Here is a 19,887-nt window from a genome sequence, read left to right on the forward strand (position 1 = left end):
TGATATCAACATAATGAAAAAGTCTTGCAAGCAGTGCACAGATCTGTCAATATTGGTTTTGGAAAGCCTATCTCATCTCCGACTGAGAACCATTTCTTTTTATCATTCAGAGAAGACCTTGATCACAGCTCCCAGGAGAAATTCAGACAGGGTGAGTGTACCAAAAAAAGCATACCCTGTAAATTGATGAGAATAAAAAGAGAAATGGCATTTCCAAGAACACAACCTCTCAGCTACCTCACAGCTTGCTGCACCCTTAACCCCAACCCCTCCCCACAGTTGAGAGTTGCTTGAGAAAGAGCCAATGAGGCAGCCAAAAAGCAGAATGTTCTCACTTGGGAAAACATATTTTAGTGTTTAAGGTTAGAGTCCTGCTACCTTCTAATGGACCCCTTTTATGGCCTCAGCTGTAGACTTCACTGTTAGAGTAGATAGAAAAGGATGAACAGGAATAACAGAGTAAGTCCCAGCAAGAGGAGGACAGACTACCAGAGCTATCCTGCAGCTCTACTGCCTTCTCTGTTAGAAAAGGCCATGAAAGACACAAGGAACCAACACAGTGAGGTCATCTCCCAACAACCCCTGGAGCCAAACCCCGTGGGTTGTTTCCTTCATGTGCTGCACGACACTCGCACATTGATTTATTTGAAACAAATGTAAAAACTTCTATTTTTCGGCGAGGCCAGTTAAGAACAATAAACTATTAACAAGTTCTTCCATGAGCAGTGGAAATAATGAGCCTTGTTTCCTACACATACATTTCAGATGACCCCTTCAGCTGTCAGTCTTCTCAGTGACTTCTGCCTGTCAGGGTAACAGGCAACATAAGCTGAGTTGAGCTTGAGGAATGTCTGCCAAGCTGACAAGTCGGCTGCCACCTCTTGGAACAGGGCTGGGAAATCCTTCACTGAGGCACTTTGTGAGCAGTCAGTCCTCAAAGTAATTTATATGAAATATAGAAGAACGTAACTATTTCTGAGATGTCTGTCAATGCAAAATATCAAAGTAAAAGCTTCTGATATGATGAAAAATTGAAGGCTTAGGACTGCTTGGTAACCATCTTGATTAGTGTCTATTTAGAGAGGTGAACTCACATCTGCTGTCTCAGAAAGAAACTACATACTTGGAAACTGAAAGTTCTGCTCTGAATGTTTAGTATCTATGAACAATATTTACGATCCCTTTGTTAAATGAATGGCAATAAGTAACTCTGGTCACACAACAGTTGTTGTTACTCCTTGAGTTTTACCCCTCATCACCTCTGGGGGAAGCACCAACTGAAGACAAATTCTGGCAATATGCTGCACACTGACCTTGTTGGAAATTTCTTTGCCATGCAGAACATTCTCATATGGCTCCACATTATGTAACCAAACTACAAACAGCATGAAAAATTAAACACCACTTACAAGCAGTTATTCCAGCAAACATCTCAGCAAATCGAGGATCTCGCTCCTGGGAGAAGATGGCATCCGGCTTTTCCACAGACTTCCCACCTTCATGAACGTTCGCTGATATACTTGGAACAGGCACCTGTTGAGATGCATAGAGGAAGGTAATTCCCTCCAACACGTGTCACACAAAGGAGTTCAGAGATGGTCACTTGGCTGATATCTGCCAGTGCTTTACATTGTAAAAGATGAGAGGCCCTAATATAAAAACTACTGAGAAACTTCACCTGAGATAAATCATAGGATGACAGCCCATCTCTTTGATGTACTTCAAGTTCTGCTTGCTGCTGTTGGAGCTGCCTGTAAAGAAAACAAAATGATGTTGTTACAAAAAACAGTTCAGATACAAAAAAAGGTACAGGCATGGCCTCCTATTCTATACCAAGATAAACGTCTCTCAGGTATTTATTAAGTTCTTTCCTGTGAGATTCATCTGCTCTTAAAGCTTTTGCACTGAGAACACTTGCACCATGGGAATGCAAAACAGCACATGAAGAGTTTTTCTGTAATAGCACAGAAATATGGGTAGGTAAATAATGGAGGATAGAATACAACCTCCTTATACAGGACTTAAGGATTCGCTTTTAACACATCACAAACATCTTCCTCACGTTAAGGATGAATATGTCAAACCTCCTCCCTGATCCTGCTGCAGTAAACAGGAAAACTCCAGAAACACCAACACAGAATTACACCAGTTAGTAAGAAATAAGTGATCAGAAGATCAGACCTCTGTCTGAACGGCACACGGAACAATCTGTTGAGTTAGAACTGAATGTAAATCCTTCTCTGTAATGAAACCTCTTCAATATTCTTCGGTTCTACTCTCCTAAGGATCCCGTCTCATTTCGGAAATCTTTTAAGGAAGTGAACACCAGGAAATAAATTTGTACTACTATGTAAATGAAGTCATTACCTACAATAAATCTGTGTTGACAAATGCTACAGAAAGCACAAGGCTTCTGCTAAAGCTGATCAAACAGAAAAATGTCCATTGTTCAAAGGAGAAAAGAATCGGTGGCAGTAATAGCTTTAATCCAATTATACGAACTTAGGAAAAATTAAATGTGCAGCAGTAATAGAAAAATACTTCAGAAGAAACTGCCAGAGCCAATAAACTTTAGGGGCTGTACGCCAGAACAAAGAACGTCTGCATCTGCAGATGCTTGAAATGCACTTGATTTGTCTTTAGCATCAGGCACTGTTCTTAACTACAACAATTAGCCAGTACCAACAGAGAAAATCATTGGAAGTCACAAGAAATAGACAGATGAAGGGACAATAAGCAGGTGGTGATCACTCAGACACATTCACATTCTATATTCTACACTCAGAATGTAAATACGCTACTACCCATCACTCAGACACTGTCACATTCTACATGCACAAATATTATTTATAAAAATATAAGCATCTTTTATATAGCTGTCACATACCCAGCACGGTGATATTCTGAACCCTTTTATCCACTCGCTTTTTAAGTCTGGAAAAGACAAATTCAGACCTCAAACCCATGTGTGGCCCAGGGCCCAGCTGGGATTGCAGTGTGAGAGCTGCAGCAGAGCACCCTGCTCAAATTCAAACCCCATTCTCAGCATTCTCCTAATGAACTCTAGAACTGTTTGATAACACAGGACACAACACTCGACTTCTGGCACTCTGTTGACTTTGAAAATGCTGGAACGGTCCCTCAAAAAATGCGATTTGGTTTTTCCCAAGGAAGAATATCTGAACCCCTGCAGAGCACTTTGATTAAAGGTTTTAGAGGCACAGAAGTAGAACTGAAATATTTTGTGACCAAATGTTTTGTCTTTTGTGGATTACACTGATTAATTTTCTTTCTACAGAGAAATTACCTGAATGCTTTGCACGTTCCATTAACACCTGCTGTCACTTGGTCACAAGCAGCAGGATTACACCCAGCTTAAGGGATGCACACTGTACCTATGACACCCTTTGCCTACTTACCAAGGGAAATACAAACCCTTCAAAATGAGGCTAAAGCTCAGAGATGAGGGTTAAGACTGGAGCTGGATTCATGAGCTTGATAGCTGCAAATGATACATGACAGTGGATGCAGTTCTGTACGCTTCTGACTTCTTGCTGAAGAAAAAGTCACCTAACTAATGGCCTAACACATTCTGCTAGCATTACTATGTAGAGTACATGGCAGATAGAATCATTTTTGTACCATGTGTAACAAGCAAACAGGTCATTCCTCCAGGTCACCAAAGAAACATGGATCCTCCACATTGCTACAGCCAATAGAGAATCCCTGAAAAAAATTACCTCTGGAATGTAAAGCAATTCTTTGTTCTACAAGCAAAAAAAAATGCATATTCTTCCAGCAGAACTATGGGAGGTAATTTAATCATGGTAAATCTATGGGGAAGTTTTTCTAAATACTGCCCTGTGGACAATAAACACCCATTAAATCCTGTTGTTAACGTGAAAGCTAATTACACTCTTTCATTTGTTTTTACTACCAATGCCTTGGTGCGTGTGTCAATAAACAGCACATTAGGTCTCTTCTGTTCCGTAGAAAGCATGTTTTCTTGATTCAGCTATATCCATACAAATGAGCCAAACCAAACAGCGTGCTTACCAGTTATTTGTTTTGTAGGCAGTCCTCTAACTCAGTGCTCCTTTGCCCTTCTCTATCTTCTCTGATACTTATTCATATCATACTCATGCTATACATTACAGATATCACATTGTGTTAACAGCACTGAACTCACTGAGCAACCTACTAAATCTACTCCCTATAAACACCAAACACCTAAGATTTTCTCCCCAAGCTCTGTGTAAGCTATGCTGAATCTAATTCAGACTGGAATGCAAAGCCAGGTTAGCACCTTTGCTGCTATTGCGTAGATAGTCTGAATAATGTCTGAAGCCTGAAAGGAGCATCTGACCAGGGAGGTTGTGGATGCCCCGTCCTTGGAGGTGTTCAGGACCAGGTTGGATGGGGCCCTGGGCAACCTGATCTAGTAAAGGTGTATGTTTGGTGGCCCTGCCAGGCAGGGGGTTGGAACTACATGATCCTTGAGGTCCCTTCCAACCCGGGTCATTCTGTGACCAGGGAGATCTGAAGGTTGCTGCTGTGGGCATGTCAGGTGCTGCCACCCAACCAGCCCTGCTGACTGAATGGCAGCACACACACATCCCTTCAGCCATGGGGTACCAGCTTGTTCCTGTCAGGTGATATCAATCAGCAGTGTTATGGAACTGCCTTACTGACAATTCTATGACTCTGTGATTCCATAACCTTTGGACTTTGAATCCAAAACCCAAACAGCCCTTGGTTTCTATTTCGGTTTTACACCTGAAAGGAAGAGAAAGTTCTGGGCTCTACGTGACACCCAACACAGCAAGTAAGGTATTGCCTAAGTCAACAATTACAGCCCACACTGCAGAATTCCAGGCTCACCCCTTTGTCTAGTATGAAACCAGGGCAGTGTGTGGCTTGAGCAAGAAATCTCTCTGCAAAGCTGAAGCTTTTTGACAATTAACTCAATTTTGTTTCCATTTGTAGCAGAAGAAAATATTCTGAAATAGTTCCTTTGGACACTGGAGAGGATTTCAGCTGAATTAATTTCTCCATATAAACATGGAACATATCTGTTCCTTTCTCAGGCATCAAAGTAATAGAAAGGATTAGGACTTTAAATTTAATACTATCTATACAGATACAATACTGTATCCTTACCACACCATTTTTATATAATATAGGCACATACATTTCCCTGCTTTGGACAAAAAGGCAGTAATACAAGTCTTGCAACTGCCCTCATATAGTTTTCTTCCATAAACTCTTGAAACTCTTCTCTCTGTCTCTCAAGTTTCAAATCACTGCTGTGAAAGGGCACATCTTACACGTTAGGATGGATCAGGCAGCCCACAGACAGCACATGGATCAGGGGAAGCCTTCACCACCCCTACCAAAGACAGAACTGATCTCATCAGCATTTTGGCCCAGGAAAATCAGAACCAGGGAGCAGCTCTCCCCAGGCACAGCTGATTCATCCTGCAGGCTGCCTCCAGAGGTGACCTGAGCCAGCTGGCTTTGAGATGAAAACCTGGAGACTCAGGGCATCTGGAGGATTCATAAATGCATGCAAAGGAACACGGGGCTCCAGGGTTGGCAAAAATTAGAACATCAGTACTTCCATAAAGGTCAGAAAAATATCTGATTTCTATGTTTTTTTGAAGACTTCTATTGTCACCACGACGGATTCTTTCATTCGAACACTGTTCTATGTACTTTCTGTTAGATAAACATGAATCCCAACTGTTATTTCTTTCTGGGAATCAAACAGCCCCAAATGCGCAGGAAGATGTGGTTGGTTGGGTGACTCTTCTTTTCAGCCCAACGCAGCACAAATGCTAAACATTAAATGCTTCATTTCTCCAGGAAGTTTCTCTTGGATGACTGTACCCAAGTGAAACTGAGAGAAGTTTTCTTGTCTCTTTTTTTTTCCTGCAAGGAACGAAGTGAACATTTGAACCTCATCTCCCAAAATTCTCTGCACCAAAAGCAGATTTGGAAAGCTGAGCGTTTGAAGCTCTACAGGAAAACCCATAGAGCAGAAAAAGGGAATAAAGAGGAAAAGCAAAACCAAACCAAACAATAATCAACAGATCCCTCCACAACTGGAACCACCACTGCCCTCTGCAGTCTGCTGGGAAAACATGGCTCACTGACCAACAGAAAATGAGAGCTATGCCATGAATGGAGAGAAAGAGAGATGTATGCACTGTGGCTTTAATTATCTTCAGTTAAAAAGTTATTTAAACCTAGATTTGCTGTGTACATTGCCTTTTTTTAATTGCTTGTTGAATTTTTGCTCCCTCAAACCTGTATTTTGTGGAGCTGGCTACATTATCACAGTGAGATAAAATGCCTCCATGTGTAGCTGCTTACAGCTGTGCAGTGGAAGGCAGCAGCGCCTGGTCTCCAGGTGAAGCATTTTGCTGGATCTGGAGCAATGGCTGCAGCCACTGACACGTCTGGATGGCTACAAACCACTGAATCACCAGCCTGAGAAAGAGCTGAACAAGGAGGTAAAACGCAGCAGTTACTACACCACATAATTCCTGAAGGCATCTAAGAAATCAAAAGTCAAAACACGACCCCAAATGTTCAAAAGCACAAATATATCCCCAAATGGGCTGGAACTGCACCTCAATACAGTGAGTTCTCTTTGGACATCTGTCTGAGCAGTGTGAGAGCACAGGGAGAAAAACAGAAAACAGTTTGAATAATGCATTCCCTTCTACCATTCAAAAGCAGACATATAATGGGCTGTATCTTGCCATAGGACCAGAACATTTTCAACATGACAGAAAAGAAGGAACATCCACTGTCAAAGTAGCAGCAGGCAACTTCCATATTAGGGCAGCATTGCTGGGTTGTTATTCAGACCCAGCAAAAGAAATATAACAGGAGCCAGAATCTGGCACAACCCTATTCATCTCAGCAAGTGCTGCAATGCCAAGCTGAACAGTATAGAGGACTCTCAGAAAAAGGCATTCCCAGAGTAAACACAATGCAGTCTGCAGTTACATGTTTTGAGCTGTGGACTCCTGGGAACAAAGTACAATTAAGCCATCCTAGGACAGACCGCAGCAGTTACTAGAAGGTACTTTGCCAGCCTGTTTTGCAAACACAAATCATTTTGAAAAGAAATATGGGGCAAGACAGACATAGAAATATCAGTGCAGACAGGGAGATGATCAGCCCTCATTTCAGGACACTTGTTTTTAATGAACTATTTGGTTGTTTAAAATCCAACTATTAAAGCACAAAAGATCTAAGCGAACCGATTCTAATGATGGGTTTCAAGATGCTGAAAGGACAGCTCTTCTAGGCCAGGTATGTGTCACGTCCAAATACCTTTCTTCAGCAGCACGCAGAGACACTTATGAGATTTCTAAGATCAAATGCCAGTGCCCCAGGGCTTTGGTTTTCCAAGCAGAATTCTCAGCATGCATCTCCACTAGTAGACTGCTCATTCAGCATTTCCATTATACAGTCTAACAGGTTGAGATTTTAAAGCTAATAATTTCCTCAATACGTTAAAACACTCGGCAAAAAAAGAAAAGCAAACAAGCCCCCCAAAAAAACCCTCTGGTCAGACCAGAAGTAGATTTTGTTTTAGAAACAGATTACGTTTACATTGGAAAGAGGAAATATTTATAAAAAGACAAAAAAAAGGGACCAAAACAAAACAAAAAACAACTACAAAAGCGACAGCTCTATCAAGTCCAGATTAGCTTCTGCAGTTACTGGCTCAGAACTCAGGAGGCTTCAAACTCTGCTCTGCTCAGTTAAACAATGAAAAACCCCTGCTATACTCCTAGCAAGACTCTTCCTTAGAAGCAGTTCTATCAGCTACAGAACGAGACGCCCACTAAGCCAACCTCCTTCTGAACAGTCCAATGACTGATTTTTGAAAGTATTTCTTCAAAAACATGATGATTACATTCCCCTTTTTATACAAGGGGTCGGATCTATCCCCATACTTGGGGATATTCCACCAGATGTTAACAGTAGAGGAGTAGCCCTTCCCACTCTGGCCTACTAGGAAATGATGCTGCCAGCTTTTGTAGGCTGCAAGAGCAAGCAGAGCTCAAGAAGATACCCAGGAAGATGTAATAGTATGATCACAATGAACGAGAAGCAGAAGTCTTGTTTTCTTGTGTGACCCTTATTAACACACACGTATAATTTTCTCTTTGGCTTAGCAATCAGGCTAACCTTTCTCCAACATCATTCATGACAGCTAGTCTGCTGCTGGAAGCTCTGTGCTAGCTTAGAGCAGCCTGGCCTGAGATCAAGGGGCCTGTCTAATGACATCACAGATAAGTGAGGATTCTCCCAGTGCAGCCAGGCCTTGGAAGCACTGCAGGATAACGAGAGAAGCAGCCAGGCTGCAGGATCTGGCAATGCAGAAAAGCTCTGTTACAGATTGCTACAGAGAAACAAAACGTGGCTAGTAACATAAAAACCTGAACATGCATTTACACACTGCTAACAGCAAAAAGCAAAGCTTCACTTCTTTCCGAAGTACATACATGAGCACCTGGAAAGGCACATACTTTACATTAGTGTTGGTGCAGATGATGTATTCAATCTCATCGGAGTAAGGATTCTGAAAGGTGAAGCTGCTGGTTCTGATCAGCATCCATTCCCGGTTTTTGGTACGAAAACGGTACATCACAGACAGGACCTGACCTTTCAGTTTCACAACCTGCAAAACCATTTAGAAAGGTTAATAAAAGGAAATTGCTATCTGCTGTGCAAATGAATAGTAAGCAGCAGAAACCAGAGTGTCCTGAACTTAAATTACAGAAAGCTATGGACACAGTAGGACAATTCTGAGGTACATTTTAAATATATATGTATGTCATAAATAAAAACCGTACCTGAAACAGAAGTCCAGAAGAAAACACATTTTATGAGGTTGCCTGTCTGCTTTTCTGCTTGACTATCAATTCATATGTGTGACATAATAAATCACACTACATTAGGAAAACACTTAAGTAATATTTTCTTTTTTCTATTTATAGACACTGTATGTGACTATCTTAGTTTTTTTTTTCCTTCCCCAAACACATTACAAGCACAAATCTGTCTTCAGATGATTAATACCCAATCCCGAAACACTCTGAATATTACAGAGAGCACCTCTACCTATCGAAGTCTGTCCATAGGGATTCTGATTTGTATTTCCCTGTGGATTTCATGTGTATTTCACTGTTGCACTAAGTAACAGGATTACTCAGAAAATGGACTCCCAGTCAAAGCAACCACTTGTTAACTCCATGGCAGAAGAAGTTTTAAGATATGCCCTGCCCATGAAGCACAAGAACAGATGCATTATGCAGACTCGAAGACACAGAGCTAGCAGGAGCCATAAGCTATTTTTAAGAAAGACTATCCAAAGAAAGCCTATAGAACTTCCCTTTCAGCCTAGCTATGGCTCTGCTAAGCATCTGTTCCCTTATCGCTTCTGTTCACTGCCTCTTCCTAACGATAGCAAATGCCTTAAAAAAAAATCATCGTTATCTTGTACACTTGTTTCCTTATAATAAGCTTTCCTGCCCAAATGCTGACAAGTTCCCTTTACGCCTTATTTTTCCCAACAAATGAACCAGCAGTATTTAAAAACAGTTTTTAAATTGCCCAAGATAAGGCAAACGAAGATAGGAGAAAGGATGAAGAACTTGACTACGTTTTGTCAAGAAGTGATAAACCTGAATGAAGAAAAACTGTTAGAGAAGGGTAATTAGAAGGACAGAAGAAAAAGAATAGGGAAATAATTGAATGGAGAAAGATAACTAATTAGAGAAAAATTGATGAGAAAGGCAAAAAAAATAAGAAGTGGAGATACTCATGACCTTTTTGATGTGTAGATGAATTTTTCAGTGCAGAACAGACCCAGCAAGATCTTGCAGGAGTGTTGAACAGCAGGGAATGAGAACTTGCAAAGGATGCACAGAAGCCAGCAATTATGTTGGACAGAAACAGGTAAATAAAGATATAACCACAGATGAGAAAAAGACAAAAGAGGTTTGTCTCTAATTCAGCAAAACACTCAGCAGTGTGCTAAGCTTCAGATGTAGTGGGAATTAAGCATGTGCTAAATTAAACTGCTCTTTAGGGCATAATTGAATATAAGTGAATTTACCACATACTTATGGTTAAGTACATGTTGTGGTGCTTTGGTGAAATGAGCCTTGAAGATTACGTCTGTGATACCTGAAGTTAAAACAGACCATTCCAAAAGAAGTAAATTAAAGCTGATCAATAAACAAGAATATCCACTAGAAATAGTTTTGATAATTATACAGTTAGTCAGATCTCACACATCACAAAGACAGTTCTTGAGGAAATCCAAAATCTGAATTTGAAAAGAAACAGGCCACATAATGAATCAGGAGAAAAGCATCCATGTGTATACACCAAAACAGAATAAAAATAGGATGGCAAACTACTAACAAGAAACAATTGCTTCTTGTTTTCACAAGAAGAAATGATGAGCTCGCATTTGAATGGAGCGAGCAATAAGCCACTGCCCATTGAAAAAGCATTAATGAATAAAAATGAACAGCTAATTCTTTGTTTGGACAGCATACTTGCTTATAAGAAGTCTGAAGTCAGATATCTGGCAGTGATCGTTTCCAGCTCTGCCTTTGGTAGATGAAGTTTCACTGAAGTCAAAAGTTGGGAATCAGGTGCAAAATTTCACCATCAGTCTCCCAGTCTGATGGATAAAACCAAAGGCACCGGTGGCAGTGAAAATGATGCAATAGCAGCTTGTCTCAACAAGAGCAATGAGGTCCAAGGCCCTGGCAACCCTAAAAACAAATGTTCCAGCTCCAGACTCTGAGGACTGAACTGCTCTTTCTCTGTGATGAGTATCCAGCTGAAGAAGCGTGCTTGAAACAAAGCCTGCACACCGGCACTATAACTACACTGTGTAGGTTAGTTATCAAATAATCCTGGCTATAGGTGAGAAGAAAGCTTATATGGTTTAAAACAATTTGGCTGGTTCTAACCTAGGATCTCTCTGTTTGTTCTTTATTACCTTTCCACCAAGCTACCTCTACCAGGTCTCAGCCAAGGAGAAAAGAGGCCTGATGCAAATAAATGCCACGTCTTGTGGATTCTCACTGTATTTCCTACAAGTAATTATCTTAGAAGAAACCCGGTATTTAGGCTGTGTCTCCACCAACAAGCAATTAGGTTAGGAAATGTGCTGCAATTCTGTTTTTGTCATTTCAAGCTGATCGATTGGCTACAGGACTCAATGGAAAGAATACAGAAAAAAAGGAAAAAAAGGTGCAAAAACTATTAGTATTGCCCAGAAAAATTCAGAATAATGACTCATAAGGCAAAAAAATTCACAATAATGACTCATAAGGCATTAAATAGTTGGAGTTCAGTGTGCAACATTCCTTAATCAAGACATTTTTTTTACCCTGGGTGTGGTAATAGAAAACACAACAGACCTTGTGTAAGCGTCCAATCTGAATAGCATCCTACTGGATATCAAATAGCTGTATTCTGGATCCTTTGATACTGAACTCTATTTGTTGATCTTGGCCTTGAGAATATCTCATTCTGGCCTGATTTTCCCACCCTGATGAATGAACTTATCTTCCCAAGGAAGTAAAGCGTTTGAGATGGACGCTGGCAATTGACCAAAACCTGCATACCCATCCCTCCCTCCTCCCCACCTCTGTTAAGCACCGACCTGGTTCTGGCACTGCCAGCAAATTAAAAATATCAAGTTTTAGAGGGTTTGGGGGAGGAAAAAAACAAAGAACGGTTTATTGGAAATCAGTTACCTTTTTAATGAAAAGACTTCTAAGGCCAAACTAACAATAATAAAATAAACTGCAGTGATCTATTGTCCTGAAGTATGAATAAAGCAAACATTAATTCTGTAATAATATATAAAGCATTGAGATCGCTGGTGGGAAAATCATGAACTGTCTTCCAACAGTGCACACAAATAAAATAGCACAAAAGAGATTCCAAGCTAATGTTTAACCTTCACTTTTTTTTACATTCTTTAGAAATAAAAACCACCTGGTGCATAGCTGAACTGTTTACATCAGTCTTTTATTCCACGATTGAAATAACAGCCCTGATCACACCGCTACCGTACTGAACAAAAATATACAGAAAGAGGAATGGCCTGCTAAAGAAACACTATGGTATTTTCACAGATTGGACACGGGTTGAGTGAAGAGGAACTTTCACTTCTAATTCGTGTTTTTTTTTCCTGCTGCCTTACTGCATGACCTTGAAAATCACACAAATCCCTGATGCAGCAAGTCACTACTTACGCACATGCCTAACGCTGAGCTGTGACAGCAACGTCCCCAGGAACTGACTTCAGGATACAGCAGCAGCCCTTGTGGCCTGGTGCATTCTCAGCAAGCACAGTGAGGACTGAGCCTTTAACCAGAACATTATTCAGCTTTCCTGAGCCCCAGGCTGCACTCAGACAATCACAGACGGATGTTGGACATGTTATTATCTAGCAGTGTTCTGTCACTGTCTCTTGGATGAATTAGTGGAATCAATCATCTGGGTTTTACTGAATCACAGCGTATGTGTTTTCGCTGCTTTTCTCGCACCACTGGTGCCATCAGGCAACGAGCTCAGGGAGCTGAGCCATCTGAAAGCTCACCCTATGCAAAATCAAGCAGCCCTTTCGCTAAATCACCAGGGAAGTCCATCTGTGATAGCATCAGCACAGTAGGAAGGGTGGGGAGGTCAGGGATGGCAGAAACAAGGAGTGGGACCTGACTCCTGATGGCAGCAAGCAGCCATGTAGGTTTAGCTGCACCATCACACCCACAGGAAGGCAGGGCGGGTGATTTGTTTCTGAAAACAGAGACTACAGATGCTGCAGCTTGAACTACTGTTTACTCAGCTTAACTGTTTATCAACAGATTGTCTTCTATTTTGTCACTCCTCCTCCCGGATAATGGAAAAAAATACCTCAGAATGTAAAATAAAAGCTATTTCTCTGAATAACACAGTGGTTAGAAAATAAATGGCAGAAGAGAAGGAAGAGGATGCAGTACCTGCTGGAAACTCTCTCTCAAATGACTTTGATCTTCAGGATGGCAGAATTCTAAGATGTCTTTCCCCAGAAGATCCTAGAATAAAACAAAAACCGTGTAAAAAATAGAACAAAATTGTGTAAAACACCCGAACTGCAACACAACCCCATGCACGGATCTGTAAGTAACCCCGGCAGACACTGGATCCATCATCCTCAACAGGACTACTCAGCTAATCAAAGATGAACATAGAGGAAGGTTTGTAGCAACACAAAGTAGAAGCACAGAAGTTATCTGAGGGAGGGTCATAGTAGTCAGAAATTCATTTGTTATTCTGCTCAGTTCCATGAACAGACTCCAACTGAGAGGAGCAGATGTCAGTCTAAAGGAAAATAATGCCATAAATGATCTCTCCTTCCGATTCAAGAAATGGGCAGAAGAATTGCAGGACTAAAACTCCCTCCAAGCTCTGTTAACTTTCTGTCACAGAATGTATTCGCCCTGCAAGATTTAAAGCATCTTGCTGTTAGGATTTTAATTGGATCTCAAAAGAATAAAAAGACAACCCTCTGAACAAAGGGGAAAACTAGATTTTAGTGAAGCACGGTCAGCACAGAAAAATGAAGAGCATTTAGTTCATGGCATACAGGTTGTTAGCTACAAATGTTCCACGTTTTGCTGATGTCAATTTTAATGCGCAAACAGGATTCTCCTCATTAGCTCTAATGCATCTCAGCAATGACAGGGCTCACTGACCTGGGGCTGGTAGCCAATGACGCTGATGCATCTGGGGTCGACAAAGGTGATGACTCCATCAGAGTTGTGCCTTGACAAGAACTCAGTTGGGACCGACATGCCATTCATGTCCATGCACACCGGAGAGCTGGTTACCTACGACCAACCAAGTCCACAACATTTAGTCCACCAAAGACCTACCTCACATTTCTGCTGCTGAAGAACAAAATCTTTTGGCAGATTACTGACTACTGTGGAAAGCTGTAAATAAAACAACAGCACGGATACATGACCTGCTGTTAATGCTAGTTTGCAGTGCAGTTACCTCATCCCATGGCACTTTGCTAGGCTCAACAGCACAGCAGGAAAACAGATACATCTGAAGTTCCCAATAAGGGAGGACAAAAGTAAGTTTGGGTTCAGATCGCTTTGTAGGACTACCCTGAAGTCAGGCTTCTTGGTTCCTGCCCTTGTCAATGAAAAATGAGAGCCTCCCAGAGGACAATTTGAGCCTGCCATTTTAGGATAGGAAGGCCACTCCATAGAAGAAGCCAACTCATCACCTGTAAATGCATCCAGCAGGACCAGCTCAGACCAAACACTCAACTTACAGTCAGGTGAAACAAACCTCACCAGAAACCTTCACTAGAAACCAGGCCTCTTTATACCTTATTTTTTGTGCTGGGACTACAGATAAGACGGCTGTTTTTCTTAGAACTTTTAAAGTCAACAGGACTAACAAGGCCCCAAAACCAAAGGAAGAAAAAACCTTTTTTTTTTACTGTCTTGAAGCAGCTTTGCCATTCAACTGTATGCAAGATTTCTATTTACTCTTATAGAGCAGAGTTTATAATTTCTGCACCTTGACATCTCTGCAATTAAAGGCATCTCCAGAACCTCCTCCTCCCCTCCCTCACATATTACCACTGGCTTCTCTAACATAACAGATGTTTTGACACTCAACGTTACTAATACAATTTTCTCGGCAGCTCTAACATACGAATCCCCATAACTTACTCCACTCCATTAGTGTCCAATATTACCCCTGATTATAAAAGTATGATTAACTTCATGTAATACTTTTGTAGGTCTGCCATCACAATGGAGACATACTGAAGAAGTGCTAACACTTCCAGCAGTCTGCAGGCTGGTCAGCCCAAATAAGACAGGTTTGGTACCTGTGCTCTATGGAAGGGTCATTCTACCTTCTAAGAAGGAGTGATGCCATCGTAGCAGATGGCAATGAGTGCAGGCCTACAAGAGATCACATAAGAAGCCCAAACATATACACTCGTGGCACAATCCCTGTACTGCTAAGATAAAAGCTTGCTTTCCTGCTGTGGTGAAAGTGATTAACTGCAACTATTCCATCTCTAGCTCAGAACTCTTATAGCAACAGACAAAAGAAGAAAACATAATACATCAATTGCAACAGTCTGAATAAAAAGAGGTAAAATTTTATTCTCAGTTCTCTTGGCTGGGATCATGAATGCATATGAATGCATAAAATGACACAAGCTGAGAAAAAAATCTAATATCCATTAAGTGCCTCTCTACTGCTTTATCTTTATCACTCTCAAACCAACTCCTGCAATCATCTCTCTTCAAGTAATCGATTAGCCAGAGAGAGAGAACAGCCCAAAGAACAGCACGGAGCACACCACTGTCTTTGGGAGCCACTTTAGTCATTACAGCATGTGCTCCCATGCTCTTTACCATCTAAAATATCCCATCCCCATGCACTCAGGTCAAGATGGATTCACATTCCAGGAGCATCTTTCTTGCAGTTGTTGGGTGAGACACACAAATATACCAAATTCAAATGTTCAGCTTGTTCAGTCAGTGTGTTCTAAGCAAACCACTGACTGCACACACAGACATCAAGGCACGTTACGTTTTGGAGGTACCAAACCACAACACTGATTATGTTTTCTGAAGTACTTCACATAAAAAAAGACCAGCATTACCTGAAGCCTTCCTATTGCCACGAGGCAGTATTTACTACCTTGTCCCACATCAGCATCTTCTTCTGGTATAGTCATTCCTAAAGCAAACAACAACAAATACTGTTACAATTAGGAAATGAGGATGAGCAGAGAACCTGCTGGCCTGGTTCCATACTATTTTAGATGTTCTACATCATACAAAACAATGTGATTGTCTTCTCTAGGATTCAGGCATTATCACTTGGTTCAGAACAGATGTTCCCTCAAAGCTGTGCTTGATCCTTCACACTTCATATGCATGCATAGCAAGTACTGAAGCAATTTTGTATGCTGAAGACAAAACAAAGACTCCATGACATGAGATAGGCAACAACATTTCCGTGAGAACTGCTCTACAGCACATTACTGGAATCATGCTGTCCCTTAATATGCTCAGTCACTGCACACTGTGCTCAGTTTTCTTGGTGAATAATCTATTATCATCAGCCTTAAAAACAAGGCACACAAGCTTCATGCTAACATTTAACACACGGTTTTACTTTTCTCTATAATAGACTAAATCTGGGTCATTACGTAGAAAGACCGAAAAAATGCGGATGCATTGCTAACAGTGCATGTTTCAGTTGTGTAACAGGAGTAACTACTATAAACACAGGAAAAACTCCAGAACATGCATGTGTGCTGTTTTCCATCTCGGTGTTTCACAAATGGGAACACTGAGACTAGCTCTGTTTACTCACAAGCTGGCTAAGCCTTTGTAAGGCTATTTCCCAACTTAAGTTTTGAGATACCAGTTTGCTATGGAGGATTTGCAAAACATCTTCCAACGGTGACACTGCTGACTTATTTTGTGAGCTCTTTCACAAGGCTTTTCAAGGAATTCAGTCACAACAGGCAGTGAATCATTTAAGATGCACTTTAGGCATCAATGGAATTAATTGCAAAGCCAATTATGAAACAAGCACCACTTTATTCTCAAGATATATAGGTTCCTCACATAGGTTCAACCTCTGGACTATGAAAAGGATGGAACTTTTTAATGTGATACCTCTGAAAAATGTCTGTAACTGCTGGTAAATGAACTGAAGTAGTCACTGAATTAAGGATTTTGTACCAAAGTAATTCAGCCTTATCTACCAGTATTTCTCAATTCCGATTGTGCTATAGGATGCAGGTCCCTCTATGGAACCACACCTTCCACTTGAAGCCCTTTACCTCATCTGGATGCAGAACACCCTTGAAATGAGGGCAATCTGCAGTTTCAAGCACTTCCATCAGTTAAATCCCAAAGCAACGTTTCAATGTATCACACAGCGCCACCTTCCTTCTCTTTTCTTTACACATTAGGCAAACTACAGAAAAGACTCCAAACACAGACAAGTCCCACGCTCTGAGACAGTCGTTTATGTATCTGAGAGCAAAGACCACTGACATAAAGCTGCAGTTCGGAGATATATTGCAGAAGTATTTTGCTTTTCTTCCTTGCTGCGCTTACAGTTATTTCTTCAACAAAAAGGCCCAGTAATTAGCTAGTGACAGCTCAACTCTGCAAAGGAATTAAACTTGGCAGCGTCTTAAGGAAAAGAGGGAAGATTACTTTGAAAAAGCAGCACGGAACATCAACTAAGAACTGTGTCTACTTCAGACAAAATTCTGGCAGACAAGTGGCTATCTGCTCACGCACATGTGGTGGGTAGGGAGGGCTGAGCTACTGAACCTCAAATCAAACTCCTCCACATGACCAATTTTCATTTTAAATAGGTATAAAATGAACAACTGAGAACGCAGTCGTGTTTCATCTTAAAAAGCTGCGAACAAAGGGGTGAACCAAGAGCAGGACGAATGAAATGATGCAGCGGTTTAGGCAGCAGCATGAGGACACTGACTTTGATGTGAAAGGGCTGCAGCAGAGTACAAAAACAACCCGCACAAAGAAAGCAAACTGGGGAAGGCCAGACACTGGCTGGATGCCTGCAGCAGGGACTGCATCCCTCTGGGAGGTGCCTTGGGCCTAAACCCTGCACCAGGGCAAATGTGAAGACCCAATGGCCAGCCCCATGAAATAACCTAAAAGCCATTGCCTGAAGCAAGCACACACTAATGCCCTGGCTTCACAGGTAGCACAGACAGCCTCCAGGCTCTCCCCTTTCAGAGGGTTTTCTGGGTGGCTGCTTACTGACAAGTAGGCTTCTTCAATACAGGACCCTATAAGAGCTCTTAAGGAAATGATTTTAGGCATTCTGGTTGGATAATCTTAACCCAAAGACCTTCCCTTAAGTGGAGTTTTCCATTCGGAGAGGACAATTTTGAACTGTTTTCCTGACTTGGTTTTTTTTTCCAATCATTTCTTTAGCTGCACACAGTGTATTTATTGCGAAGGACAGCAAAGATACTCAGCTGGATGGCTTCCACTTTGCATAATCGTTTTTCTGCAGCTTTCAACAACACTTTCCTTTTTAGGAACTCTGGACAGGCTCACCACTGCCCAAATAAACTGAAAGCAACATAAACAATCTCCAAAATTAAACCTAGCTAAGCAACGCCACTTCTGATGGAACTCCAGCATTGGCAAAGGAAATGGTTGATCTAAATTTTACCTTTTGTTGTGTTTTTATTATTATTTTTTACAATATTAGATTACATTTGGTCCATACAGCACACTGGAAGGTTTATTTGCTTTACCCCACAATACACACTATGACCAAAAAAAAACCCAATCTGCCTGGAATTTATTGATACATGACCCAGTGAATTACTATTCCTGCCCTAAAACTGCCTATGGCAAAGATATGCCAAAACGATTGTTCACTTGTTTGAAGTGCAGATGCCATTATTGATAGCGCTCTATAGATGAAAATTACTTTCTTTACTCTGTTGCAGATAACTATGAAGATTCAACTATGTGTGTGCTTCTGTACAACGATGCTTTCTAGGAGAGATTCACATTTGCTTTAGTGCACCTTTTACCAAGCATACTCCAACAAGGACAGTCAAATACGCGCTTTGCACTTAATACCAGTTTCTCTATCTTTTAACACAACATAATGTTGCTCCTTAGGTTCACCAAACACCATCAGAATCTCCAAAAACCATTTCAAAAGCCTGCAGGAGAACAGCCACAACACTGACCTTTTGGAGGTATCAACAAAATAAACATACATCAGTTAGTCACATTCTTTATACGCAACTCTGACAGAGGCTTTATTTCTCAACACCAAATATATGCTTCTCTTGAATAATAAATAGAGTGCTACGCTTGCTCAAATTAATATCAACATTTTGCAAAGCTAAGCCTGCAATTGAGCATCACAAATAGAACACTGTGCCGTTAGAGGTTCTATTTAATTTCTAAGTGTCCTGTATGCCAGCAGTTTCCCACAGGGTAATGGCATGTGTTTGTCTGGAAATAAGGAACTTTTTAGTTTTCCCACTGAGCTTCCAATTGGCTGTAATGATAGAACAGCTTCATTTTCTGCCTCCTTTCTCCATCCTTCTGCCCCACACTTTCTTTGAGACACAGAACTGTGTTAGTGGATTTGTGGTTTCACTTTACTACAGTAAAAAATAAACTATTTCTGAGTATTTAGAAGGACGTAAATAAGTGTTCCATGATCACTACCAGTCCCCCGTAAATGCCCATCTCCATCATTACAGCTGCAGTGATACATCCATGTACAGAACAGCACTGCAATAGATTATTTCCTACACACAACACTGGAAACTGTGAATACTTACTGTATACCAAAGATGGATCTTATGAAAAATCCCAACGAAGGCTGAGTTGTTTTCTTTCTTTAAACACAGCTTTAGAAGTGACAGAAGCGCAAAGAATATTCAAGCAAGTATTTTGTTTTTGCATTGGAAGAGGGAGCACTTCTGCACAAATGTCCAGATTCTGCCAAAACTTTCGAATAACCTAACAGCTTTGGCATGCTGTGGTTTAGACGTTACCGTAAGTCTGACTTGGAAGACCAAAATGTTTCTTTTTTTAAGATAAAAAACGAATGAAGAAAAAAAAGAAGATTTCAACATTATTTGAATTCAACACTATTCTGGGACTTTTTATTTGAAGTTTTTGAACCAAGGATCTATCTAAGCCTTTACTTCACAATGTTTTCTTCCTGCGGGTCCTGTTTTTGATTTACAGAAAAGGAGAGACAACTCAACAG

General features: G+C 41.0%; 1 protein-coding gene across 4 annotated transcripts in view; it reads right to left on the minus strand.

Moving 5' to 3' along the window:
* The window catches only part of ARNT2 (aryl hydrocarbon receptor nuclear translocator 2), an 85,772-nt gene that overhangs the window by 14,223 nt on the left and 51,662 nt on the right, over window positions 1–19,887 (minus strand). For all 4 annotated transcript variants that reach the window (XM_015873074.2, XM_015873076.2, XM_015873077.1 and 1 more), the window contains 6 exons: window positions 15,740–15,816; window positions 13,794–13,928; window positions 13,059–13,133; window positions 8,553–8,704; window positions 1,679–1,751; window positions 1,410–1,533 (listed from right to left, as the gene is read on the minus strand). In XM_015873074.2, the coding sequence (XP_015728560.1) occupies window positions 1,410–1,533; window positions 1,679–1,751; window positions 8,553–8,704; window positions 13,059–13,133; window positions 13,794–13,928; window positions 15,740–15,816 (636 nt within the window). The remainder of the gene's footprint in view (window positions 1–1,409; window positions 1,534–1,678; window positions 1,752–8,552; window positions 8,705–13,058; window positions 13,134–13,793; window positions 13,929–15,739; window positions 15,817–19,887) is intronic.

This window comes from Coturnix japonica, chromosome 10 (genome assembly GCF_001577835.2).
Source record: "Coturnix japonica isolate 7356 chromosome 10, Coturnix japonica 2.1, whole genome shotgun sequence".
In the NCBI taxonomy this organism is placed as follows: Eukaryota; Metazoa; Chordata; class Aves; order Galliformes; family Phasianidae; genus Coturnix; species Coturnix japonica.